Consider the following 26,944-nt stretch of genomic DNA (forward strand, 5'->3'; position numbering starts at 1 on the left):
GACTTTGGATAGCCATGTTTTGCTGTTGCTTTATTGGGTTGGAACCATTGCACTTCACTAATGCAATGTAACTAGGGGTGCTGAGTGCTCACATCTGTAATCCATGCGACTTGGGAGGCTGACATCAGAAGAATCATAGCTCAAGACCAACCTGGGCAAAAAAAGTTCATACAACTCCATCTCAAAGGAAGAAGCTGGACATAGTGGCATGAGCCTGTCATCCTAGCTGACAGGAAATGTAAAACCTATGGTTCATGGTCCAGGTGCGTGCCTAAGTAAAAAGCAAGACCCTGCTGCCAAAGAACAAGTGGAGGGGGGGGGGCACGGGGCTGCACATGTATCTCGGGGTTGGAGCAGCTGCCCAGCAAGCCTGAGGCTCAGTACTGCCAAAAACCCACCTTACAGTGGTTCTGCTTGCTTTTCTTTTCTTTTAACTTTACAATAGTGTGAAAGTGATCAGAATTCAGTAGAAACCATACTTTGAACTTTGATCATTTCCTGGACTATCACTACTCATTCCAATACCCTGCTGTGATTCTGGGCAGAGAAGAGAGCTTCAACCTCCCCTCAGCTACCCAGTCAAGCCACCACTCTACAGCTCTGTGGAGTACTGCTAAGTCCTACTCTTTGGTAGGTTAAGGGTATTAATGGCATTCTCCATTTACAATATTTTCACCTTCAATAAATGTATTGGGACTTACAACCCCATCATAAGTTGAAGTAAATCTGCAGTATCTTTGCAATTTCATAAATCTAAAACTGTTGTAAAAATGAACTTTATTTTTTTCAAAAATAGTAGGGAAATCTCACTCTAATTTCTCTTGTATCTATGTAGATCTCATTTCCACCTACAGTCATTAGTAATGTTCCATGGATCCTTCCAGAATTTCATTACACAAATACATACTGATGTTCTCCCCAGGGGCCCTTTTATGTGTTTTGAAGAGTGTTTAATCATTTTAATATACAACACTTGAAATATACAAAGCAGAGAGGAAAGTGCAAGATCCCCACGGGCCTATCCTCCAGAGCCAACGTTTTGAGAACTTCCCGCGGACACTCAGTTATTCCTGCCTGCCTCCCTCTTTCCCTCTACTTGTTTCAAAGCACAGTTCAGATCCTCTCCTAGGGGATGCTAGGGGTGCATCTCTGAGCAAGCTGGACATGTTACATTACCCTAATGCCTGTGTCCTGCCCTTAACCTATTTCCTGCTGGGCCCCCAGCGACCATCAGTGTGTGCTGGTGAGACACGGGGGCTTTGGGGGTATGCACACGAACACTTGCGAGCAATTCTGTATGTGCTCCAGGAAGACGGAGGCAGGAATGTGTGGAGGATGCTGGTGGCTAGGGCAGTGTGGTGGAGAGGGGGGCTGTGAATGCCCGGGCAGCCCACGGTGATGGGAGGGACGCTAGATGGGGACCCAAAGAAGGCAGAGGATGAGGAGGACCTTCCCCCGAGGAGCCCCTGGCCAGTCTGAACTGGACACTGTCCTGGAGTATGACACGGGAAAGCTAAGTGTCTCTGAAGTTGTCACCGTCGGTAGCCGCAGGTCCTTGACTCTGGTGGTGGGATGGCTCGTGTGGGCCGTCCTGCCCAGAGGACGCCTCTGTGGGCGCAGCAGGCTGGCATCTGCCCCATCGGATGCTGACATTCATGTCAGCGCCAGAAGGCCCTTGGAGAGCGCAGAACCCAGCCTTCTGTTTAGGGTGGAGCGCCAGGCCTGAGGCCTAGGGAAGCAGTTCTCAGGAAGCCACAAGCAGAACTGGAAACCGAGCTCAGGCCTCTGAAAATCCAGCCAGGGTCATTCACTTCTCACCCTTCCTCGTGTCTGCAAACGCTGCTCCCAGAAGAGGGGCATCCCTGGCCATGTATGTCCTGGCCAGAGCGGCAAGTTGAAAAGTCCCAGGGACGTGTGGGTGCGAATCCTGGCGCAGGCCCCGCAGGGAAGGAGCACATGGGAGCCCCCACGTCGGGCGCGACTCTCCCTCCCCTCCCCTCATTCGGACCAGCACCGAGGCCCGGCGGCCACCTGGCCGGCCTAGATCCCATCCCACCAGCGAGTGTCGGGTGGTGCCGAACAGGTCTGCCCAACTGGAGACCAGCCCACGCTCACAGCCCTCACCCGCGTGCCCGGCACGCGCGGGTGCGGCCCAAGCAGGGGCCTCCGCCCGCAGCCGCCGCGGCCGCCAGACGGACCCCGGACCGGGCGCTCCCCGCGCGGTGCTCGGCGATGCGGGCCGCCGGGACAGGGTGCCTGCCCGCGCTGCGGCCGCGGCTCCGGGTCTGCTCGGGCCTGTGGTCCTCGGGCTCCCAGGCCGGGGGGCGCGGCGCGGCGGACGCGGGGCCTCCGGGGAGGGACCCGGGGCCCGGGGCCCCGAGCCCGCCCCGCGAGGCGGAGGCCGGCCCCCGGGGGGTGCTGGCACAGGTAGGCGCGAGGCCGCGGGGCGGGGGCGCTCCGCAGCCGGGCGCGGCTCAGGGCCGCCGGGAGGGATGGGGGTCCGGGCCCCGAGGGCGCCGCGCCGGCTCCCGGGATCACCTCGAGCAACGCGGAATCGGGGCTCCGGGACACGCGGGGCGCCCCCGCCCGGCCCTGGCCCGCGGCCTCCCCGGGGCGCCCGGCCTCCCCGGGCCAGGCAGGGGTCGGCGTGAAGATGCGCACCCCGCTGAGCCCCGCGGCGGAGCCCTGGTCGGCCCTCCCATCTCGGGGGCTCGCGTCCTCCTTTCGTCCGAGGTGACCGAGGCCCCCCGCCGTTCCCACTCTCCGTGCGGGAGCGGCCTCGCCAGCCCCAGCCTCCGCGCGGAGGCCGCAGCGGCGGCGGGGCGGGGCCGGCGTCCGCAGCGCGCCCCTCCCCCGCCGCCGGGAGCGCGGACGCGCACCAGCGCGCTCGCACCTGGCCGCTCCGAGGGAGACCCCGCCTCCGTCCCCGCCCCCGACGCGGAACAGCCAATCAGAGGCGGCGCAAGCCCGCGGGGGCGACGCGTGGGGCGGGGCCCGCGCTGCCTGCGGGGCTAGCCCGGCGGGCGGCGGGAGGCGGCCGGCTTCGGCGGAGGCGGCGGCGGCGGCCGGTCCGGGACGGCGACGCAGCACGCCGGCGGCGCGACAGGGACGGGCTAGAGTTCCGCAGCCCGCCGCAGCCGCCGCCTCGCCGGGGCCGGGCCGGAGGGCGCAGCGGCTGGCGAGCGGCCTGTGAGGCGGCCGGCGCGGCGGGCGTGGAGCCAGCGTCCTGTCAGGCGGCCGCGGGCGCCGCGGACCGCGCCACGATGATGCCGGTGGGTGCGGGCGCGGCGGCGCGTCCTCGGCGGGCCGCGCCTCCTTCCCCGCGGCTCCCCGCCCCCGCGGGCCCGAGGCCGGGCGGCCGGGCGGGGAAGGAAATGGCCTGGCGGGCGGGCCGGGCCTCGCGGCCGCGGCGGGCAGGTGGGGGCGGTGCCGGGCTGTCAGTGCCGGCCGGGGCGGAGACCGGGGCTGCGTGCGGGAGACGGGTGTCCGGGAGGCCGGGCCGGCGTGGGGAGCGCGGGCGGGGGCCGGCCCGGGGCGGGGAGGGGGGGACGGCAGCCCCGGAGCGTCCGCCGGGCCCGGGGCGGGGAGGGGGGGACGCGGGCCCCGGAGCGTCCGCCGGGCCCGGGGCGGGAGGGGGGACGGCAGCCCCGGAGCGTCCGCCGGGCCCGGGAGGTGGGGGGGGGGGACGGCAGCCCCGGAGCGTCCGCCGGGCCCGGGGCGGGAGGGGGGACGCGGCGCAGGTCCCGCGGCGCGTCCGCGACCCTGCGTCGATGTTGCGGGGCGTCGTCGCGGCCGGCGGCCTGGCACCCCGTGTGGGGTTCCCACGCCTGCAGCCCGCGTCTCCTGCCGGGCCTCGGCTTCCCTGCGTGCATGGGTTTTGAGAGCCATCTTGGGAAGCCCCTTTTCCGAGTCCTACCCCGGCGGTGCATTTTGTTCCTAATGGTGCTTTGCTCCCCCCCCCCCCCCCCCCCGCTTCCTGAAGGTTGATTGGGGTCGTCAGTGCTGTTGGCACTTTGTCCTGCCTCAGTGATGCTTCCGGCTAGGAAGAGACTGGCTATTGGGGTCCCCCCCATCTTGTCCTTTACCTGTGATCCACATAGCAGTGGGTGCTCCGTTCTTATTCTTTGAATTTGCCTTTTGTGAAGGAAACATTGTGACACGAAAAAATGTGGTACTGTTGAATGGATTCATTTTCTGAGTGCCTTTTAAAGTAAAATTCTCATTTACAGTAAAGAAACAACCAACTGTCTTTCCCCTTCCTCCCTCCCTCCCTGCCTTCCTTCCTTCCTTCCTTCCTTTTTTTCCCTACAGCTCCTACATTGAAAGATCACATTTCAGAGGGAAAGTACTGCTTCTCTGCATTTACTGCTTGAGTAATGTTGTTCTGCTACGCTGCACCCAAGGACATTTAGATTTTGTACACCCCCCCACCAACAGATACCGTTTTTTATGAAATTCCTTGTGTCTGGATAATCTCCTCACCCCGTTTTGACCTGACTCCAACCCTGGCATTTCTGAGTTTTAAGATTTGACCTAGTTGATGCTCAGATCTTTTGTGGGCATTAGTCTTTTAGAGACTCTGAACTTGGTCTCAAAGAAAGATTGTCTTGCAATGGAGGGAGATCTGGAGTCAATGGTTCTGCTACTTTTTCGATAATATGACCTTGAACAAATCAAGATCCTTGAGCCTGGAATACCTCTAAAAATAGGGATAAAAAGGGGCTGGGAAGGTGGCTCAGTGGTAGAGTGCTTGCCTTGCATGCATGAGGCGCTGAGTTCCATTCCTCAGCACCACATAAGCAGAAAAAGCCGGAAGTGGTGCTATGGCTCAAGTGGTAGAACCCTAGCCTTCAGCTGAAGAGCTGAGGGACAGCGCCCAGGCCCAGACTGACGCCATGACTGACCAAAAAAAAAAAAAAAAAGTAGGGATAAAACAGATACCTGAGGCTGGCCTGGAATAAATAGGATGATGTGTCCCAAACTGTCTAACTTGCATGCAAGTCTTTATTACTGCTAATGTGTCATTTTCAGTTTCTGAGTTTAATCTCAACAAGATATTTGGAAACTGTTCCCTCCTTAATTTTCACTGCCTGGATCTGGGAAAAGGTATGTGGTACTTCATTTTTGGTTTTTTTTTTGGCCGGTCATGGGACTTGAACTCTGGGCCTGGGCGCTGTCCCTCAGCTCTTCAGCTCAAGGCTAGCGCTATACCATTTGAGCCACAGTGCTATTTTCGGTTTTCTGGTGGATAATTGGAGATAAGAGTCTCACCGACTTTCCTGACCAGGCTGGCTTTGAACTTCGATCCTCAGATCTCAGCTTCCTGAGTGGCTAGGATGATAGGCGTGAGCCACTGGCACCTGGTGGTACTTTGGAATTTTGAAAGCAGTTTTAGTTAGATCCTGTGGTAGAGATCAATGTGTTTGTGCTGTAGTAATGTTGAAGGATAGCTACCAAAATTTTGCCACGTTTTATCTCTCCATGGTGTTTAATTACAAGTACCAGCTAAGAAATGGCATACATCTTCCATGTGGCAATTCAGACATTTTTACTTCTAGTCTGCATGATTAGAAACGCCAGTCCACTGCAGTATGTTTCTTTCTCAAATTTATTTTTCTAGAGATTGGTGAAATTTGGCCAAATTACTCAAAATAATCAAATAATTTTTAACATCTCTATTATCAAGTATTTACAAGTTTTTGTTCTTAAATGTAGGTAAGAAACAGATGGTATATTTCTTTTTTTTTTTTTTTTTTTTTTGTTGGTTGTGGGGCTTGAACTCTGGGCCTGAGTGTTGGTCCCTCAGCTCTTCAGCTTAAGGCGAGCGCTCTTCCACTTGAGCTACAGCGCCACTTCCAGTTTTCTGGTGGTTTATTGGAGATAGGAGTCTCACGATCTTTCCTGCCCGGGCTGGCTTTGAACCAAGATCCTCAGATCTCAGCCTCCTGAGTAGCTAGGATTATAGGCGTGAGCCACCAGCACCCGGCCAGATGGTATATTTCTTAATGCCTCTTTTGTAGTTCTTATTTGTATTTCCTTTTCGATTCCTAAAAATACTGATTGAGCTCTTCCTCTATTAGCACAGTTGGAGATGGTTGTAAATTTAATATAAAATTTAAGAGCATGCTTCATAATTTTTTACTTGATATTAAACTATGCAAAGCTCATAAGATTTTTCTGGCTTTATTGTACTGATCATAATGTATTTATCATAATGGTGAATCATCAGAGGAACACTAGATCATAGTTTTGTTTGTATAAAGCAGTACTGTCTGATAGAAATATAATACAAGCTTCAACTATAATTTAAAATTGCATAGTTACACTAAAAAGTGCAATGTTCATCTTAATATCTTCATTAATGCACTATATCCATATTATAACTTTAACATTAATTGATACAAAAATCACTGGTTCTTTTTTTCTTGCTGGTTTGGGATTTGAACTCAGGGCTCTGAGCTTGCTCAGTGTGCTTGCTCAGCTATTGAGTGCCCTACCACTTGAACCATGCCTCCTGTTTAGCATTTTGCTGATTAATTGGAGGTAGAATCTCTCGGACTTTTTTTCCTGGGCTAGCTTCACACTGTGATTGTCAGATCTCAGCCCTCAGGATTACAGGTATGAACCACTGGCTTTCTTTTGAAAGAGAGTGGACATTTGGAAGTTGGTAAAACTTTGTTAAGAGATGAAACATAACTGGGGAGTGGGGCTAAAAATTGTTTTTTTTTTCCCTTTCCAAAAGGATGAGGACTTGAGACCAGGAAGTCCTATATAGCTGATGTGTTTTATTTGTAAGGAAGGTGGTCTGGTGGTAGGATTCAGTACTGTTTACAGTGGGACCCCTTAACTTCCACTGATAGCATACAGTAAAACTCACTAGTTCCCCCCATTTCCATCCAGGAGTCTTTCAGCATATTCAGGGTATGGGTTATGTTAATTAGTGATCAGTACTTTAATTTTATTATTATTAATTATTATTTTGTCAGTTGTGGGGCTTGAACTCTGGGCTTGGGTGCTGTTCCTGTGCTCTAAGGCCAGCACTCTACCACTTGAGCCACAGCACCACTTCCGGTTTCCTAGTGGTTTATTGGAGATAAGAGTCTCACGGACTTTCCTGCCCGGGCTGGCTTTGAACCGCGATCCTCAGATCTCAGCCTCCTGAGTAGCCAGGATTACAGGCATGAGCCACCTGCGCCCGGCTTAATTTTATTTTTTGTCAGTCATGGGGCCTGAATTCTGGGCCTGGGCACTGTCCCTCAGCTCTTTAGCTCAAGGCTAGCACTCTACCACTAGAGCCACAGCGCCACTTCTGGCTTTTTTCTGCTTATGTGGTGCTAAGGAATCCAACCCAGGGCCCCATGCATGCAAGAGAAGCACTCTACAACTGAACCACCTTCCCAGCCCCAAGTACTTAAATTTTATTTTTTATTTTTATTTTTTGGGTCCGGTTGTGGGGCCTGAACTCTGGACCTGGGCGCTGTCCCTCAGCTCTTCAGCTCAAGGCTAGTGCTCTACCACTTGAGCCACAGCGCCACTTCCAGCCTTTTTTTCCTTTTTGCTTATGTGGTGCTGAGGAATCGAACCCAGGGCCTCATGCATGCAAGGCAAGTGCTCTACCACTGAGCCACCTTCCCAGCCCCTACTTAAATTTTATTAAACATTTACTTCAGGTGTTTAAGTGAATGGTTTTTCTTCTGAACTATATACAAACTATATACAAAAATCAGAGCGTTTCCCTTTTTAATACATCAGCTATCATAGAGTTGACAAATAGTGAATAGAAAGTAGGGAAACTTGGATGGTAGCTCTCACTTATTAGTAACTGTGAACTTTGGACAATCTATTTGGGCCTTAGTTTCTCATCTGAAAAATGGATTTGGCATTGGTTCTGGTGATTTCCACACATTTGTGGTTGGTATGGTAGTTGATGAGCCGCAGATACTTTGAGGAGGGTTTCTAACATTCATATTGGCCACATCAAAGGTTGATGCAGTCTGACTGGTTTTAGAAGCCTTTTGGCAAACTTCTGCCCAAGAATCTTTGGAGATAGGACTGATAGTATAGCTATTACCAATTAATAATTCAGTCATTTGATACACTTGACTTTGCACTTCATTAGGTAAATAGAACACTGAAGACTGACAATTTTTTAAATTCTAGTTTCTTTAAAAATTGCAGCTATAATAACAGTTAAGTAATCCATTTCTAGCCTTGGATTACTAAAAGATTTTATTTATTATTTATTTATTTGGTACTGGTCATGAGGCTTGAACTCAGTGCCTGGGTGCTGTCCCTGTGCTTTTATGTACAAGGCTAGTTCTCTACCACTTGAACCATATAGCTCGATATTTCTACCAAATCCTGACTGGTTTGGCTTCTAGCCTTGGTCCTCATATCTCAGCCTCCTGAATAGCTAGGATTACACTGTGAGTCACCAGTGCCCTACTACTCAAAGATATTTACAGTGAAAAGCAAAGCTTCAGTGAATCAAAGATGAGAGTATAAAAGTTTGTTACGGTTTTACTGAACTTAAAAATGGTCTAAATAGATGAACTTCTTCAAGGCTACTGTTCAGCCAGAAAGCTTTGTGGTTACTTAACTTCCTGCAATTCAATTTGGTAACAGTGAGTACTCAGCAAGTGTATTTGTTCTCATGTGCAGAGGCAGTGTGTTTTGAGAACTGAAAGAGATGAGGTAAGGAAACTTGGCTAGGATTACAGCTAGAAGACAAAGCATCTGACTCGGTTACCTTTGCTCTGAGTCTTTATACAGGCACTGAGGAGTTTGCTGTAGTCAAAGCATCTTGCTAGGGTTATGAGTAAAAATTGAATTTGGCAAAAACCTTTTCCATTTATGCTTCTTGTCAAGTGAAAATATTAAAAGACCTCCTTGCATTTACATTAAATGCATCTCCTTTTCCTATTCACCTAGCATTTAAATTAATCCATCTCCCTTTCTTAGCTTCTTACTTTGAACCATGGATACCAACATACATGCTTAGCAATCAGGATCTTTTTTTGCGTGACAGAAGCGTAAAATATCACTAGGTTATTGTGTTGAAGTTATGTAATGGTTGTCAGCATGAATCTTAGTGTGTGTCTGCCCAGATGGAGAATAGTTTCTCAGCAAAATTGTGGTGGGCTTTGGGTGTCTTCAAGTGCTGTTGCCATAGTTATTATATCACAAACTGCTTCTAGAGCCTTCCTGGGGACTGGTGATAATCAGGTTCTCTTGTGACACTTTCTTGGCTTGATTGCTTTGCTTTATTTCACTGCAAAGAAGCTTTATGACTGTTGTTCATACTAATTGGTAAGCAAAAGCTGCTGTTACTAGATTTTGTAAAATAAAAATCTTTATGATGACATAATGAAGAACAATAAAAGGCCTGGAAAAATGAGGTATTTTCAGAAAAATTAATAAATAGCATTTGAAATGGTAGTGTACAGTTCAGTGCAGGAGTTTGTTAATGGCATTGTTAGTATGTTTACAGAAAACATTAACTGAAGGTTTGGCAGAATTATGGCTTATGCCATATGTCACAATTTTCCTCGTCATGGTTTTAGCAGATAAAACCACCCTGTGGCAGGAGTGTGCCAGCACGCCAGCCACATGGGTGCACCTGTATAGCTAACAGCATTAGAGGCTGAGGAGGTGAGGTCAGAATAGTAATGGGGCATGGAAGAGGACGCTGTGTACTGGATCCTAAATAGCCTCACAGGCTATGACGTAGCTGAAGAGGGTGGTAATTTGGGAGAGCTGAGTTATAAGGAGTGAGATGCTGGTTAGTTTCCTGCTTTTCATGTAGTTGCAAGCAGCAGGCAGTGCTTTGGTGATCACTGATGCAGGTAAGAGAGTGGACCCCAGTGTCACCATTTATCAGCGCTCTGACTTTGGGTGAAGTTATGTCATTGACCTCGCAGTTCTTTTTTTATTTTGGGGGGTTGGTCATGGGGCTTGAACTCTGGGCCTGGGCGCTGTCCCTCAGCTCTTCAGCTCAAGGTGAGCACTCTACCACTTAAGCCACAGCACCACTTCTGGTTTTCTGAGTGGTTTATTGGAGGTGTAATAGTCTCTTGGACTTTCCTGCCTGGGCTGGCTTTGAATGGTGATCCTCAGATCTCAGCCTCCTTAGTAGCTAGGATTACAGGCGTGAGCCACTGATGCCTGGCTCCCTCAGTTCTTAAACTGAGGATGGTAGTAACCTTTAAAGACTGATAGGAGGATTGCCTGGCCTTTTACCATGAAAGGTGCTAGTGCTGGGCATGTAGTAAATGCTCAGTAAATATGATTTGTAAAAAGTTTTTTTTTTGTTTTATTTTTCAGAGGAAAGCTTTTACCATCTTTGTTTTGGCCAAACCCACTATTTAGAGACACTGTGCTTGGTATTCCTCTTTTTTTTTTTTTTTCCTTTTTGGAAGTAGAAGAGAATATAATTCATATACCACAAAATAACTTTATCATGTATTCAGTGGTTTTTAGTGTACATATATAGGTTATATAACCATTACCACTGTCTAATTTCAGAATATCCTATTTGTTTTTATTTTTTGTTTGTTTGTTTGTTTGCCGGTCCTGGGGCTTGAATTCAGGGCTTTGGCTCTGACCCTGAGCCTCTTTTGTACTTAAGACTAGCGCCCTATCACTTGAGCCACAGAGCCATTTCTGGCTTTTTCTGCGTATGTGGTACTGAGGAATCAAGCCCAGGCTTCATGCATGCTAGACAAGCACTCTACCACTAAGCCACATTCCCAGCTCCTGAGGTATTTTTTGCAGTATAGGTTAAGTGTCCCTTATCCAAAATCCTTTTGATCAGAAGTTGTTTTAGATTTCAGGCTGTTTTTTGGGGGGGAGGGGATATTTGCATGTGTGCATGTGCACACACACAGAGTTATTTGGGGGATGGGCCCCACATTTAAACATAGAATTCACTTGTGTTTCATATACCTATGGGTTTTTTTGTTTTTGCTCTTTGGTGGTACAGGAGTCTACCACTAAGCCAACTTCCCAGCCCTCAAAAATATGGGATATTTTTAGTGCCTCTGAATTTTGACTGAAACGTCACATAAATCAGGTATGGAATTTTTCACGTGTGAATTTATGCTTGTATTAAGAAAGTTTTAAATTTTGTGGAGCACTTTAGACTTCATGTTTTGTATTGGAGATGCTCAGTCTGTAGTTGTAATTGAAGTTTTAAACTGTGCATGTGCGTGTGAGTGTGACTTACTAATTTATTGTCTTGTTCTATAAATTTCTTAAAATCGGGAGCTCTTATCTGTTATCTGTCTAACTCAACAACTAGCACATATTTGGTACCCAGTAAGTATTTGCTGAATGAAGAAATAATGTGCAAAGTAGTGTTGGATCCCTTTTGCGAATGTGTTGCGGGGGATGCATATACAAACATGCAGGTGTGCTGGCACAAAGTTGGACCTGATCCTGTGAGTAATCAGACTATTGATGTTTTTAGAGACTGGAGTGATGCAGTCAAATTTGTATGGTAGATGAGTCCAGAACCAGTGGAGGATAGAGGTTCTGTAGAGAAAGAGATGAAAACAAACACGAAGAGCAGTCAGGACATAATTGGTGCAGGTTTTTCTTGAACTGAAGAGAGGACGTCCCAGTTGGCAGGCAGGTCTGTTAGAGTGCGCGTGTCAGTGCTCCTGTGAATGTGTGTGTGTGCGGACGCCTGTGAGGAGAGGAAAAGGAAGGAAGTGCAGTGGCTGGAGCTGAGGATAAGAGATTTATTACTTCAGTGGCTGGACTTTCCTTTAAGATAGAAAATGACTGAGAAGGAATAGTTTTAAAGGACTATGAAGAAAAAACTGAGTTTTATTTAGACCGAGTTTGAGATGCCAGCTGTATTTAGAAAGATGTCCCTCTTAAATCTCAAAGTAAGGGCTGGGAAGGTGGCTCAGTGGTAGTGCTTGCCTAGCATGCCTGAGGCCCTGGGTTCGATTCCTCAGCACCACATAAGCAAAAAGAAAAAAGCTGGAAGTGGCGCTGTAGCTCAAGTGGTAGAGTGCTAGCCTTGAGCTGAAGAGCTGAGGGACAGCGCCCAGGCCCAGAGTTCAGGCCCCACGACCGGACCCCCCCCCCCAATGTGAAAGTAAGTAAATAAATCACATTAACAAGACTTTTTGCTTGACACTTGGCAGTTTTTAATGCTGTTCTTGTACATGGGGTTGTCGTCAGAGCATTGCAGTGCTCCTCACATCACCTTGTATTAACAGGCTTGCTCCTCGCTCCCCTGGACAGTGGCTGTCCTGGGCCTTCCTGGTGCCACAAGGACCAGGTAGAGTTCTGTGTGTACTTTTTCTTCTTTTTTTGGTGCTGGCATTGGAGCTTGAACTCATGGCCTAGGCACTGGCCCTTAGCTTTTTTTGCTCAAGATTGACATTTTACCACTTGAGCCACAGTTTCACTTCCAGTGTTTTTGGAGATGAAAGTTTCATGGACTTCTCTACTCCAGCTGGCTTTGAACTTTGATCCTCAGATCAGCTTTCTGAGTAGTTAGGATTACAAGTGTGAACGATTGGTGCTGGGCTCTGTGTGCACTTTTGTTGGAGGAGGGTCCTGGAACTTGAACTCAGGGCCTAGATGCCATTCCTTAGCTTTTTTGCTCAAGACTGATGTGCTACCACTTGATCCACAGCCTCACTTCCTGCCCTGGCTGGCTTTGAATCATGATTCTTGTGATGATCCCCACCAAAAATCAAGGTATCTGAGTTACTCTTCAATGGCAGAAAGTTCCTTCTATTGTCTAGCCTCAGTACCTCCTGCTGCAGAAAACTACTCTGTTCCCTGAGCCCCTTTCCCTTGGAAAAGAAAACATCCATGGGAACAAAAATGTGAAATCAGAAAACAGAACAAAATTATTGATAAAGGGCAAAAACCTTTTGGTAAAGAAGAACTCCAGGCTAAGACCAACCAGCCCCTTTCCAACCTTGCTAAAAAGCACAAGAACATCTCTCCCTCTCTCAAGCTTCCCAGGCTGACAACTTTGCAGTTTATCATGAACTTTGCTAAAAACCACAGACAGCCTTGAGAGTTACTATGGGTAAAACTGAACTACTGTGTCAGTCAGAAGTTTGCCCCTACTACCTAAGGTTGTCTTTTGACTTCTGAAATCCAAGGATATGTTTTGACTTTTTGTAATCAAGTATCAATAGTATCAATAGCATTGGTCAGGCTGACCAAGTCAAGATTATGTTTTGCCTATGCTCTTGTGACTCAAGGCTTATATTTTGCTTCTGTAGCCTTGCTTGCTTGCTTTGGCAAACATCACCTATGTGAAACCCCTTCCTATAAAAATCCCCCATGAGCTGGGTGCCAGTGGCTCACACTTGTAATCCTAGCTACTCAGGAGACTGAGATCTGAGGATTACAGTTCACAGCCACACTGGGCAGGAAAGTCCTTGAGACTCTTATCTCCAATAGACCATCAGAAAACCAAAAGTGACGCTGTGGCTCAAGTGGTAGAGCACTCGCCTTGAGCTGAAGAGCTGAGGGACAGCGCCCAGGCCCAGAGTTCAGGCCCCATGACCGACAAAAAAAAAAAAAAAAAAAAAAAAAAATTCCCCATGAAAAGCAAACGGGGCTGTTCTCCGAAGCCCTGCGAGCTGGAGACAGATGCGTGTGGCAATAAAAGCTTCTAGGCAGATTGACTGAGTGCTGTCCTATCTTACTGGGAAATTGGAATACTACAATCCTCAGGTCTCAGCCTCCTGAATATATACAAAGGTAGTTTGAGGGACACTTTCTAGGGTTTTTGTTTTGTTTTTTGTTTGGAAGGAGGGAACCTTGTCTTGAACTCCCAGTCTCAGACTCTTTCTTGGCTCACTTGACTTTTTTGTTCAAAGTTGTTGTTCTACCAATTGAACCATGCCTCTACTTTAGACTTTTTGCTGGTTAATTGTAGGTAAGTCTTGGGTATTTGTTGGTGCAGTCAGTACCCTGGCATATTACTGGCACCAAAAAAAAAGTCATTCAGATTTGTCTGATCCTTAGTTCTCCAGATCTTAAACTCCTGAGTGCTCATGCCTCCCCCCTCCCCCGCTCCCCTGGTGTTCTGTTTTGTTTTGATCTACTTGAGACAGTCTCATAATAGAGCCCAAGCTGGCCTGGAACTTGCCATCCCCTTGCCTCTACCTCTTGAGTGCTGGCATCAGATGCTTGCCCCACTATCCTGACTGCATACTTTCTACATAATGACATTCCCGAAATAATACGTATACACAAGAGTTAGCATCACAAATGACCAAAGAGTAGACAGAGGTGGTTTTTTTGTTTTGTTTTGTTTTTGTTTGTTTTTGGTCATGGGCCTTGAACTCCGGGCCTGGGTGCTGTTCCTGCACTCTTCAGCTCAAGGTGAGTGCTCTACCTCTTGAACTACAGCACCACTTGCAGTTTTCTAATGGAGATAAGAGTCTCACGGACTTTCCTGCCCAGGCTGGCTTTGAACCACGATCCTCAGATCTCAGCCTCCTGAGTAGCTAGGATTACAGGTGTGAGTCACCGGCGCCCACCTTAGACAGAGGTTTTTGTGATAGAATTAAAAAGAAGGGAGTTTGGCTAAGATGTAAAGGAAGATGGAGTAAAGTTTGGTAACTTTAGGATTACAGGGTAAAATAATGCTAGGAACAAAGAACACTTTGTGTTGGGAAATACAATTTTTCTTTCCTGACTTTTTGAGACAGGGTCTCACTGTGTAGCCCAGGCTCACTTGGAGCTTGACAAACAACCCAGGCTGGCCTTGAACTGGGCATCCTCCTGCTTCTGAGTGGGAAATACAAATGTGAAACCACGTGGCATATTAGTTATTAGCCAGCCCGGGCTGGAGGAGGTCTTCCAACTTTGTTTTCACCAGCTGCTCTGTGAGACCTTGTATGTATGATGTAACTTCTTGTGTCTTTGAAATTAATTAATGACTGTGTATCTCATAATGGTGTTAGGAAGTTTGTCAAGTGCTTTGAGCATTGAGTGTTAGTATACCTAATAAGCACTCAATAAGCATTTGCTCTTACATTTCTTTGTGTAATCCTATGCCTTCATGGCAGGATAGGATTCTTTCTTGTACTTACCAACTTTCTGTTGAGGGAAGCTAGAATGTAACTGGCAAATACCTAGATAGAATAGGAAATGTACCCACTACCTTGCTCGTGTAACTGTAACCCCTCTGTACGGCATTTTTACAATAAAAAAACGTACAAAAAAAAAAAAAACCCTAGATAGTACCTCCAATACTGCCTCTAGGAAACACTCCTCCCCTTACTGTGCTTTAGTTTTTCCCTCCCTCCTTCCTTCCCTCCCTCTTTCTTTCTTTGTTGCACTGTCTCTCAGCTCTTCAGCTCAAACCTAGCACTCTACTACTTGAACTACAGCACCACTTCTGGTTTTCTGGTGGTTTATTGGAGATAAGAGTTTCATGGACTTTCCTGCCCGGGCTGGCTGAAGCATGATCCTCAGATCTCAGCCTCTTGAGTAGCTAGGAGTGAGCCACTGGCGCCTGTTCTTTTCTCTTTTGTGCTGGTAGTAGAGCTTGAATTCAGGGTCTGGGCACCGTCCCTGAGCTTTTTTTTTGCTCAAGGTTAGCACCCGACCACTTGGGTTTCTACAACACTTCTGGCTGTTTGGTGTTTTGAGTGGAGATAGTCTCATGGACTTTTCTGCTTAGACTGGCTTTGAACTGTGACTTTTCAGAGTAGCTAGGATTACAGGTATGAGCCACCTGCACTGGGCTGAGCTTTTCAGTGCTGTGCCTGCCTAGCATTTATTTGAACACTCTATGGAAGCAGAGCTTTGTTTTTCCTTTGCAGTGTTCCTGTGCTAAGGACATTGCAGGCCCCTGGTAGACATTCAGGAAGTACTTGTTTACTAAATGAGCTCAACAAGTATTTAGGATGCATTAATTATATGCTGGGTCTCTCCCTACTCTTAATGAGCTCATGGAATGAGATGTAAACAGAAAATACCATTGGAAAGATCTAAAGTGGCGCAGAGTACCTGGTGCAGCAGAGTATGTGGTGAGAAGGTTCTTCATGACCTTGGGATGTCAGGGAAGTTTCAGAGGAGGTAACACTGAGTGGTACAGAGAAGGATAAAGAAGAGGTTGGGGCAAGAAGATCACCAGTTTAAGGCCACGTTGGGCTATATAGTGAGACTCTGTCTCAGAAATCACAATAGAACATAAAGGATGAGGAAGAGAGGGTGGAGGTGATGAGGAAGGGCTAGTAGGTAGAAAAGTTGACTGGGCAGAACGCAGAAGTCTGAACTGGCGTGGTGTCATTGCGAGGAGAGGCCAGCAGCAAGAGGCCAGAGGAGGTGGGAAGGCCCGAGGGAGGAAGCCAGGTGAAGGTGGGCTCTGAGTGCCAGCTATTGCTGCGTCAGGATTGGAATTGGTTTGGTCCTGAGGTACTATGAAACTGGTTTAAAATTTATATGATGAATTAACTATACATTTAATTGTACAGTTCAGTGGCCTTTGTTTAGTACATTCACTCTGCAGTTGCTACCACCATCCATCTTCAGAACTCTTGTCTTCTTAAACTCAAACTACTGTTGCAAATCTTTGAAGCTACCTTGATCTTGTCAGGAGGCCTTGGTTGTGAAGTGTCACACAGCATGTTTACCAAGCTGCTTAGACTTGGGTGCTCTGTACAAGTGGCTCCAAGGTAGGTAGCTGTGAGCAGACAGACAACTGGAGAGCTCTGTCTCAGGCTGGAAGTCATACAGATTCAGTCTTGCCCAGAGACTGTGGTCTGAGGTCTGGGGAGGAGGAGTCAGCCTGACCTGCCAGCACCCCAGGCATCACAATTACAGATCGCGCATAGGGCATAGTTAAAAGTTCTTTCTGATGCCTGAGTCATCAGAAGGAGTAAATACCTGTAATGATGTAGACAGCTGCTGGGTGCTTGTTAGAGAACTATGTGTAGTGCAAAGGTAATTGGAGCCACAAATGCAATTAAAAAATTTCTGAGTCAGGTGCCAGTGGTTCACACCTATAATCCTAGCTATTCAGGAGGCTGAGAGCTGAGGATTGTGGTTAAAGTTATCCTGGGCAGGGAAGTCCATTGGACTCTTAACTCCAGTTAACCCAAAAAGCCAGAAGTAGAGTAGTGGCTCAAGAGATCGAGCCTAACCTTGAGCAAAAAAAGTTCAGGGACAGTGCCCAGGCCCTGAATTCAAGCCCCAGAAGAGGCACAAAAACATTTTTCCTCCCAGGACTTACAGGCAGAAATTTAAAAATGATACTGGAGCTGTGGCTCAGGCAGTAGAGTGCAAGCACAAATCTCCCCTTCCCCCCCAAAGGGTGAAAATATACACATGAAATTAGTTGTTTTGAGGGTTTGTTTTTAGTGCCAGTACTGGGTCTTAAACTTAGGATTTCAACTTGGCTTTTTGACTCACAGTACTTTGAACCATGCCTCCTAACAGTTTGAGTTGATGTTTAAAAAAAATTTTTTTTTGATTGGTTGTGGGGCTTGAACTCAGGCCTGGGAGCTGTCTCTGAGCTCTTTTGCGCAAGGCTAGCACTATACCACTTTGAACCACAGCAGATTTTTCCTGCCTGGGCTAGCTTAAAACCACCATCATTGGATCTCAGCCTCCTTAGTAGCTAGGATTACAGGAATGCGCCACCAGCACCTGGTGTTTTTAAAATTCTTAAGAGGCAGTATAGTGCCATAATGAAGGAACATAGACTGGAGTTAGTCTGCAGATTTGAATCCCAACTCTTAATTTTCTAGCAATATGATATTGAGTAAGTGATTTAATTTCTGTTTGTTTCCTTGTTTGTAAAGTGAAGATCATAATACTTCCTGCCTAGTTGGATATGGTACTTAAAGTGCTTAGGGTAATTCTTTTTTTGGTGGTGTTGGGGTTTGAACTCAGAGCCTTGTACTTGCTAGGCAGACACTATCACTTAAGCTGCACCCCTTGTCTGGATTAAGTGCATTGTTACTTTAGAAAGAATTTATAAGAAGACTTGGTATATGGTAAGCACTGTACATGTGCTAAACTCAGAATGTTATATGGTTTTGATTCTGTACACGGCAGACATTCTTGCTTTGGAGAATGCATAATTCTTATAGTGAAGTACTTATAGTGAAGCATACCTGTAATCCCAGCAAGTAGGAAGTGTAAGCAGAAGAACAAAGTTTGAGTCAGCCTGGAAACAGGTAGTGAGACCCTATATAACAAAACAAACAGAAAAAAAAAGATGAGGGATATAGTTCAAGCAAGGTCTTAGGTTCAATCTTCATTACAGCAAAGCAATGCAAAGTGAAACAAACCAAGAAAAAATAGGTGTTTTAATAAAAATGTTACTTTTTTTTTAAATGAGGATGCTTCCAAATTGATGTCTTTGGGTAACTAATTTTCATGTTTGCTGCAATATGTGAGTCTGCCTGCCAAACACAGTAGTGTAATTAATGATGAAAGGATTTAGGATTATAATTAAAAATATGAAAATTTTGAAGGGATGATTTTAATCAACATTTCATTGCTAGTACTGCTATAATTAAGCCACTCATTCTCACTGAAATACTTTTATTAGTTCTCCTGTGTCTGGGGAGATTCTCTAGTTCTAATTTTTTTTTCTTGCAACCACTATATTTTATTACACTGAATTATTTTGAGTTTCATATCTTTTTTCGGTAAACAAAAGTAGCAAAAAATAAAATCAGTAAATAAAAAATAAAATCAGTAAAAACATGACTGTTGAGCAGCTGGAACACAGTGGAGAAGAGCTCTTGCCTGTGTCCCATGGGGCAGGGGAAGCAGGCTGTTCAGTGTTTGTCTAGACTGCTGTGCATAACAGGGCCGTGTAGTCAGGCCATTTACCACTTGGCCCTTCTGTCGGGTCTACTCTCCCTTAAAGGCACAGTCTGCCAACACCCATTCCCACCCTGCCTACTTGTTGCTTCCTTAGGGAAGTCTGCAACAAGCAGCTCGACTGAGGAATCTCACAGCCTGCTCCTCCCTGTAATTTCTTGGAATCTGGTGTTTTGAGTTTAGAGAGGGTGGGGTTGCCCCGGGTCTGGCCTTAGACCAAGTTGGGCTTAGTAAAATTTATGTAAATGAATTAATGAGCGATCCTGTTAATGCATCCAATTTATGCTATATACAGAGTAGCATTGTTTTTTTTCAAGTATTACAATATTTGAATCAAAATTTCAAACACAAAAATTAAAGCTTGGTACAATTATTCCTCCATATACATTATACATTCTCTAGATTCAAGCATGAACAAAGAAAATATGGCATAGTTTTAATATTTGTGTATAGACACACGAGTATAGTAAATGTATACTTACATATAACCTCTCAATTTTCCTGTTATCCTAGTTAGGCTTTCATCAAAATAAAGTTCTGTCTCATTGAATCTACAATAGTGCTGTAGCTTAGATTTTTTTTTTTTTTTTTTTTTGGTCCGGTTGTGGGGCCTGAACTCTGGGCCTAGGCGCTGACCCTCAGTTCTTCAGCTCAAGGCTAGTGCTCTACCACTTGAGCCACAGCGCCACTTCCACCTTTTTCTGCTTATGTGGTGCTGAGGAATCAAACACAGGGCCTCATGCATGCAAGGCAAGCACTCTACCACTGAGCCACCTTCCCAGCCCTTCTCCCTGAATTTCTGTATTTTCCCCTTGTTCCCAAAAGACTGAAAAAAGAACAAACAAAACAAAACAAAGATGCAAAAACAATACCACCACAAGCAACAAAAACCTATGTTTCCATTTCCTGGACTTGGTTTCAGTAAATAATATTTTATTTTATTTATTTATTTTTTCTTTTTGCTTATGTGGTGCTGAGGAATCGAACCCAGGGTCTCAGGCATGCAAGGCAAGCGTTCTACCACTGAGCCACCTTCCCAGCCCCTAGTAAATAATATTTTAAATGTGTAGGATATTATAGCTTGAGTTCCTCTCTTAAGGGTATCTTCCTCTAGCCTCACTGTTGTGTGTGAATGTGAGTCCTATATCATGTCCTGGTGTATTTTAGTTCTAGTTTCTGCATTGAGAGAAACATGTGCCGTTTGTTTCTCTGAGCTTGGCTTACTTCACTTAACATAATTTGTTCTAGGTCCATCCATTTCCTTACTAATGACATAATCTCATTCTTTTTAATGGATGAGTAAAATTCCATTGTGTATAAGTACAACATTTTCTTCATATACTCATCTGTTGTAGGGCATCTAGGCTGTTTCTGTAAGTTGGCTAAATAGTGCAGCAATGAACATGGGTGTGCAGGTATCTTTACCATATCCTGACTTGTGATGCTCTGGGTAGAGTCCCCAGGAGTGGAATCAACCTGCAATTTTAAAAAGTAACAACTTGGGGGCTGGGTTTTGCCCAGCAGAAGGACGCCAGCCTGGCGCGTGCAAGGCCCTGGGTTTGGTTCAAAGTAACAACTTGTAGCTGCTCATGCTTCTGTTAGTTGAAAGTAGTTGAATTTGGACTGGGGATGTGACTCAGGTAGAAGGACTGCTCAAGGCCATGAGTTCAAATGCAGCCTCATGAAAAAAAAAAAAAACCAAGGAGGAAAAGAAACATTTTGTAGTGTGAAAAGGTCTGAAATGACATTTACTAAGACATTTACTAACTATAAAGCGTGGGTCATGGAAAACTTGTAAAAAATTCCCTCTATGTTGGACACTTTAAAATTACATGTCTTGCCACATTTACTTTTCTCCTTCCTTCCTTCCTTCCTTCCTTCCTTCCTTCCTTCCTTCCTTCCTTCCTGCCTGCCTGCCTGCCTGCCTGCCTGCCTGCCTGCCTGCCTGCCTGCCTGCCTGCCTGCCTGCCTGCCTGCCTGCCTGCCTGCCTGCCTCCCTGCCTGCCTGCCTGCCTGCCTGCCTGCCTGCCTGCCTGCCTGCCTGCCTGCCTGCCTGCCTGCCTTCCTTCCTTCCTTCCTTCTTTTTTTTTTGTGGGTCCTGGGGCTTGAACTCTAGGCCTGGGCACTGTCCCTTAAACTCTTTAGCTCAAGGCTAGTGCTCTACCACTTGAATTATAGTGCCACTTCCTCTTTCCTGGAGGTTAATTGGAGATAAGAGTCTCCAGGACATTCCTGCTGGAGCTCACTTTGAGGATTCAGCCTTCTGAGTAGCTAGGATTACAGGTGTGAGCCACCAGTGCCCAGCTTGTCACATTTATCATTCTTTGACAGTCTCCTTCCTAAGATTTCTGGCAAGACTGGAACACATTTCTCATGGAGCGTGCTCAGCAGTAGATCTGGCACACAGGAGAAGCCAGCAGATTGGGACTGGTTCAGTAGTTACTGTTGGGGGTGTCAGTGGAGGAGGAGGACTGCTAGTCCTTGATGACTGAATCCGGTTGCTGGAGTTTGACAGTCACTTGATTTCTGACTGTTTAGAACCTGGTCCTTCATATGAAAGAGGCCAGAGCTTGGTTGGTATTAGAAAGTCTATATAGAAGACTTTCTATATCTGCCTGTCTCTCTCTCACCACCCTACCTGCCAGTTCTTTTTGAGAATGACATCAAAAACCCCATTTTACCTTGGAGGGAGGAAAGAGAGTGGTCTGCCCAATTGAGCCTGCCTGGAGTTGGTCATGGCAGCGTCCTGTGTAGTAGACTTCTGGAATTATCTCTGGGTTTAGATTTTGATCCAAAGTGAAGTGCCAAAACCCATCTCTCCATTTGACAGGGTTGACATTACCATCCTCACTTCCTTGCAGGACTCTTTTATTTCTTGTTCCTGTTGCATCAGGGAATCTGGGCAAGGATATTGTGAGCAGGCATTGGTGAGGCTCCTAAGATTTACCACTCCTTTTCTGGTGAAGTGGGTTTATCTTCATGAAAAGAGATGGGGCTTTGGTGTTTGCTTTTAGACTTGGGTTTTGTGATGCTCATCTCTTAGAAGCTTTTTGTTGTGGATCATACGAAGTCATTTTTCATAGGCATAATTTATATTAGGTAAGCATATATCCAGACATGCAAAGGAAGTTCAGTTTAAAATGTGCTATCCTAAAAATCTGCCCTCGTAATTCTTGTCTGTTGTTGTTGTTGGATGTGGGGCTTGAACTCTGGGCATGGGCGCTGTCCCTGAGCTCTTCAGGTCAAGGCTAGTGCTCTATTACTTGAGCTATAGCACCATTTCGGGTTTTCTGGTGGTTAATTGGAGATAAGAGTCTCACAGACTTTCCTGCCTGAGCTGGCTTTGAACCGTGATCCTCAGATCTCAGCCTCCTGAGTAGCTAGTATTACAGGCATGAACCACCAGCACCAGGTTTGTCCTGGTAATTCTTTTTTTGTTGTTGTTGGTCATAGGGCTTGAACTCTGGGCCTGAGCACTGTCCCTCAGCTCTTCAGCTCAAGGCGAGCGCTCTACCACTTGAGCTACAGCGCCACTTCCGGTTTTCTAGTGGTTTATTGGAGATAGGAGTCTCACGGTCTTTCCTGCCCTGGCTGGCTTTGAACCGCGATTCTCAGATCTCAGCCTCCTGAGTAGCTAGGATGACAGGCGTGAGCCACCGGTGCCCGGCTGTCCTGGTAATTCTTTTAAGAAAAAAATCATTTTTTAATTTTCTTTAGCATTGTACTCCCTCCCTTCTTCCTTCTTTCTGTATTGGTGTTTGAATTCAGTACCTTGTACTTGCTCAGCTTGCTTGCTTGGCTGGCATTCGAGCCATGCTTCCAGCTCAGCTTTTTGGTGGTTATTTTGGAGTTGGCTAAGGACTTTTCTGTTTAGGCTGGTTTTGAAGCACATCTCTTTAGCCTCCTGGATAGCTAGGATTGCAGGCACCAGCTCCTGGCTTGTATTTGATCATCTCAATTATATCCGAGCCAAGTGCTTTGGACATTTATTTATTTATTATTTTGTGCCAATCCTGGACCTTAAATTAGAACCTGAGTCCTGTCCCTGAGCTTCTGTGCTCAAGGCCAGGATTATAGGCATGAGCCACTGGTACTTGGCTAAATTTATTTATTTTATATTTTTTGGTGCCACTTTGGAGCTTGAACTTGGAGCCTGAGTTCTTTGCTCAAGGCTAGTAGTGTGCTGCGTGAACCACAGCCCCACTGTTCACTTTTTGGTAGTTAGTTGGAGGTAACAGTCTCATAGACTTTCCTTTCTGAGCTAGCTTCAAACTGTGCTCCTTAGATTTCAGCTTCTTGAGTAGCTAGGATTATAGGCATGAGCCACCAGCACCCAGCTTGGACTTGTTTTTTTTTTTTTTTTGATCATACAAAATAATATTTATTGAAATGAACTCAGGAAATGAAAACAAGAGTTTTTTTTCTTTTTTGCTGTTTTTGTTTTTCTTTTTTTTTTAATTTTTTTATTGTAAAGATACTATACAGAGGGTTACAGTTACATGAGTGAGGTAATGGGTACACTTCCTCTTGAGCATTGTTACCCCCTCCATTGTTTTCCCCCTACCATCCCCTCCCTCCCTCGGACTTGTTTATTTTTAATAAAATGTTGTTACTTAGCTTATATATTCTAGGATCCCATTGGTTTTTATGAGTCTTCTTAGATTTTAAAAGCATATTTTGGTCTTCATTATGATTAGCTACCATTTATTCATTTAGATGTTATGGTGTACTCCTAAGTCTATGTTGTTCCATGATTCTCTATTGTGACAGTTTCAGTTCATTTCTACCATTGTTGAAGAATGCAGGATTGGGGATGGGGGATGACCACAGTACCACAAAGAGAGGAAGGAGATTAGATTTGAGAGGACATTGTATGTCAGGCTTTATGCTAGGTATTTCACAGACCTTGGTATTTAGTAGTAAGTTAATATAATAATATCAAATAAATGCTGAGAGGGAGGTTGCATGTTGGGCTAAGAATCTAGAGACCTGGATTTCCAGTCTTGATGTTCTTACTAGTAAAGTCTATTAATGTATGGCTTCTGTTCCCTCATTTATAAAGTGGGGGAAATAGTGTTGATTAGGTTAAGTTTTAGTCTAGCGTTAAGATTTTATGGCTGATCTTTTTGACAGTGTAGATTTGAAGTTATGAGCATATCCCTTTTAATTGATTGAATACTTTAAAAAGATTAAGAGGCAAGAAATCAGATTACCAAAATAATATTTTCTTTTTTTTTTTTTTTTTTTTGTCGGCCGTGGGGCTTGAACTCTGGGCCTGGGCACTGTCCCTCAGCTCTTCAGCTCAAGGCGAGCGCTCTACCACTTGAGCAACAGCGCCACTTCCGGTTTTCTGGTGGTTTATTGGAGATAGGAGTCTCACGGTCTCTCTTGCCCGGGCTGGCTTTGAACCGCGATCCTCAGATCTCAGCCTCCTGAGTAGCTAGGATTACAGGCGTGAGCCACCAGCGCCCGGCCCAAAATAATATTTTCTTCTTTCCTTCCAAAACTTGACTGTTGAAAAAAATTAAGATACTTGTGTGGTAGAGCCTCAGATTTGCTTCTGTTTTATTTTTTATTTTTTTGGGGGGTCCAGTCATGGGGCCTGAACTCTGGGCCTGGGCGCTGTCCCTCAGCTCTTCAGCTCAAGGCTGAAGAGCCACAGCGCCACTCCTGGCTTTTTCTGCTTATGTGGTGCTGAGGAATTGAACCCAGGGCCTCATGCATGCAAGACAAGCACTCTACCAGTGAGCCACCTCCCCAGCCCTTATTTTAATTTTTATTAAAAAAATTTTTTTTTTGCCTGTTGTGGGGCCTGAACTCTGGGCCTGGGCACTGTCCCTCAGCTCTTCAGCTCAAGGCTAGCGCTCTACCACTTGAGCCACAGCACCACTTCCAGTTTTTTCAGCTTATGTAATGCTGAGGAATGGAACCCAGGGCCTCATGCATAGCAAGGCAAGCACTCTACCACTGAGCCACCTTCTCAGCCCCTTGCTTCTGTTTTAATAAGACTGCTATGGAAGTTACTGTAGGGGACAAAAATTTTATTTTTATGTTAAAATATGGATTCTGGGAGAACATCCTGGTGCCCAGCCAATCCCAACTTCTGAACTAGAAAGGAAACTTCTTTGCGATGTGTAAAAAGGACAAAAGACAAAAGGAAAGGTGGTCTGCCATCCTTAGCCCCATAGTCTCTCTCCTGCCTGGAAATAGTGAAAGCTTTCAGCTTGGTAGAGCGGATTTCTCTGCTGAACAGGGCTGGGAACTGAGGCCTTGACCTGGTGGGGTGGTGGAAAAGGAAGGGCGTTCCCCATAATAGTACACTCCTGCCTTTCGGGCCTGCCTTGGGAGTTGCTGGGCTGTAGCCAGGATTTTGCTACCCTCTTCTCTCCACCCCTCTCTTGTTAAGTGCTGTGACTGTTAGAGCTTGGGACAGCTAGGCAGGACCTCTGATGCTGTTTGTTTTCAGAAGTATAGCCTTTTGAGCCAGTGATACTTGTGTTCACCATTGAACTCTTTCAAAAGAGTAGCTGTGGTACCTGGCACAGTACCACAGGGTACTGAACGCTTTTTGATACCTCAAGTTTCTCTTCATAAAGTGCTAATGATGGTAGTAGTAAAGTTCTTTTAGGATGAAAATGGCATAAATCAACTGTGTGGGTGTGCACACATGCGTGCGCGTGTGTGCGCACTCTCTTGCTTGTCTGGCTGTCTATGAGATGACGTCTAATGGATTTTTTTCCTTATGGACTGTTCTGTCCAGGTTGGCTTTGAACTATAATCCTCCAGATTTGAGCTTCTTCAGTAGTTAGGATTACAGGCCTGAGCTAATGGCCTCTGGCCAATTCTTGTTTTATAACCTTGGAAAAGAGAGGTTTTATTGGAAGGAGGCTGGAAGAAGAGTGAACAACTTGAACTTCAGATGGAGCAGAAATGGCACAGCTTTGGGGACTGTGGCAGCAGGTGTGCAGCATCTTATTTTCAGAACACGCCCTCTTTCTTCTGTAATCCACATCTGAATTCAGAGAGCCTTCTTCACAGCCTATCCAGCTTCTTCTGTTGCTATCTCTCCTTGATTCTTGCATTAACTCGAGAGGTTTTCATGTTTTGTACTTGTTTCCTTTATTTACAGATATGCCAGAGTGAACTTGGAAATCCCTGTGTCAAAATACTCCAAAAATAATTCCATAAACACACTACTAATCAATAAATATGTATCTACTAGTTAGTAGTTTACCTCCCACCTTCTTCCCTTTTCCCCTTGGCTTCTGTGCTCTGCTGAAGCTGTCTCATTATGAAGTCTTGTCAAGCCTTTTTCCTGCCTTCTCTTCCCCTGACTGCTCTTCATTCAAGCCCTTGCCGTGGCTTATGCTATCACCTTCTCTTGGAAGGCTTTTTCTCACCATCTTATTAAATAACTCTGCCCCCATTGCTCATCTCTTTTGCCTACTGTATGTATACTCCGTAGCATAGATCGCTATCCACTCTCCCTGTCTTGTTTTTTACCTATTCACTTTGTGTCTTTCCTCCATTTGTAGTAAACCTGCACAGGGGTAAAACCTTGTTTGCCTCTTCAGTGCTGTCTCCAGCCCATAATACAGACTCGCAGAATGCTTGTGGATTGAAGAACATTTCCCATCTAGCCACCCTGGCTAGAGGGATAGGCAGTGTAAAATCAGCATGAGCCCCAGGGAACAATTGTCATGTTGAAAGCAAATCAGTTTGGGGATGTAGGTCAGTGGCAAAGTGCTTGCCTAGCAAGTGCAATGTCCTGGGTTCCATCTCCAGCACCAAAAAAACTTTAAAAAGACAGAAAGCCTACCAGTTTGATGGCTCTGAGGTCACAGTAAGGACTAAATGGTTGGTATATGATTGTCTTGTAAGTGCTGAGAAAACGTTTGTTCTTTACCCTTTGTAAAACACATGATTATCAACATTCAGAAATCAACCTCATAATACATCATGCTTCTTGGGAAAGTAGAAATTATGGCCATGTAATAATACAAAAACATATATAGCCTAATATTTACTGAGTTGTGGAATACATAATTTTCTTTTCAAAAGGAATGATGATGAATTTCTGCAGATTGTGAGGTTTGTGTTTGTGTATGGGGGG

The 26,944-nt window shown here is 46.0% G+C and overlaps 1 protein-coding gene across 5 annotated transcripts in view; it reads left to right on the plus strand.

Annotated features, from left to right (window-relative positions):
* Window positions 1-3,023: 3,023 nt before the first annotated feature.
* Window positions 3,024-26,944, plus strand: part of Ppp1r13b (protein phosphatase 1 regulatory subunit 13B) — an 87,326-nt gene continuing 63,405 nt past the window's right edge. For 2 of the 5 annotated variants that reach the window (XM_069997461.1, XM_069997465.1), the window contains exon 1: window positions 3,024-3,272. In XM_069997461.1, coding sequence (XP_069853562.1) covers window positions 3,264-3,272 — 9 coding nt within the window. In that variant the 5' untranslated portion in view covers window positions 3,024-3,263. Of the gene's footprint in view, window positions 3,273-4,189; window positions 5,107-10,927; window positions 11,072-26,944 lie in introns of those variants that run through there. The other 3 variants (XM_069997460.1, XM_069997464.1, XM_069997463.1) reach the window with 3 other exon arrangements.

Source organism: Dipodomys merriami, unplaced genomic scaffold (genome assembly GCF_024711535.1).
Source record: "Dipodomys merriami isolate MVZ:Mamm:240054 unplaced genomic scaffold, mDipMer1.0.p SCAF_50, whole genome shotgun sequence".
NCBI lineage: Eukaryota > Metazoa > Chordata > Mammalia > Rodentia > Heteromyidae > Dipodomys > Dipodomys merriami.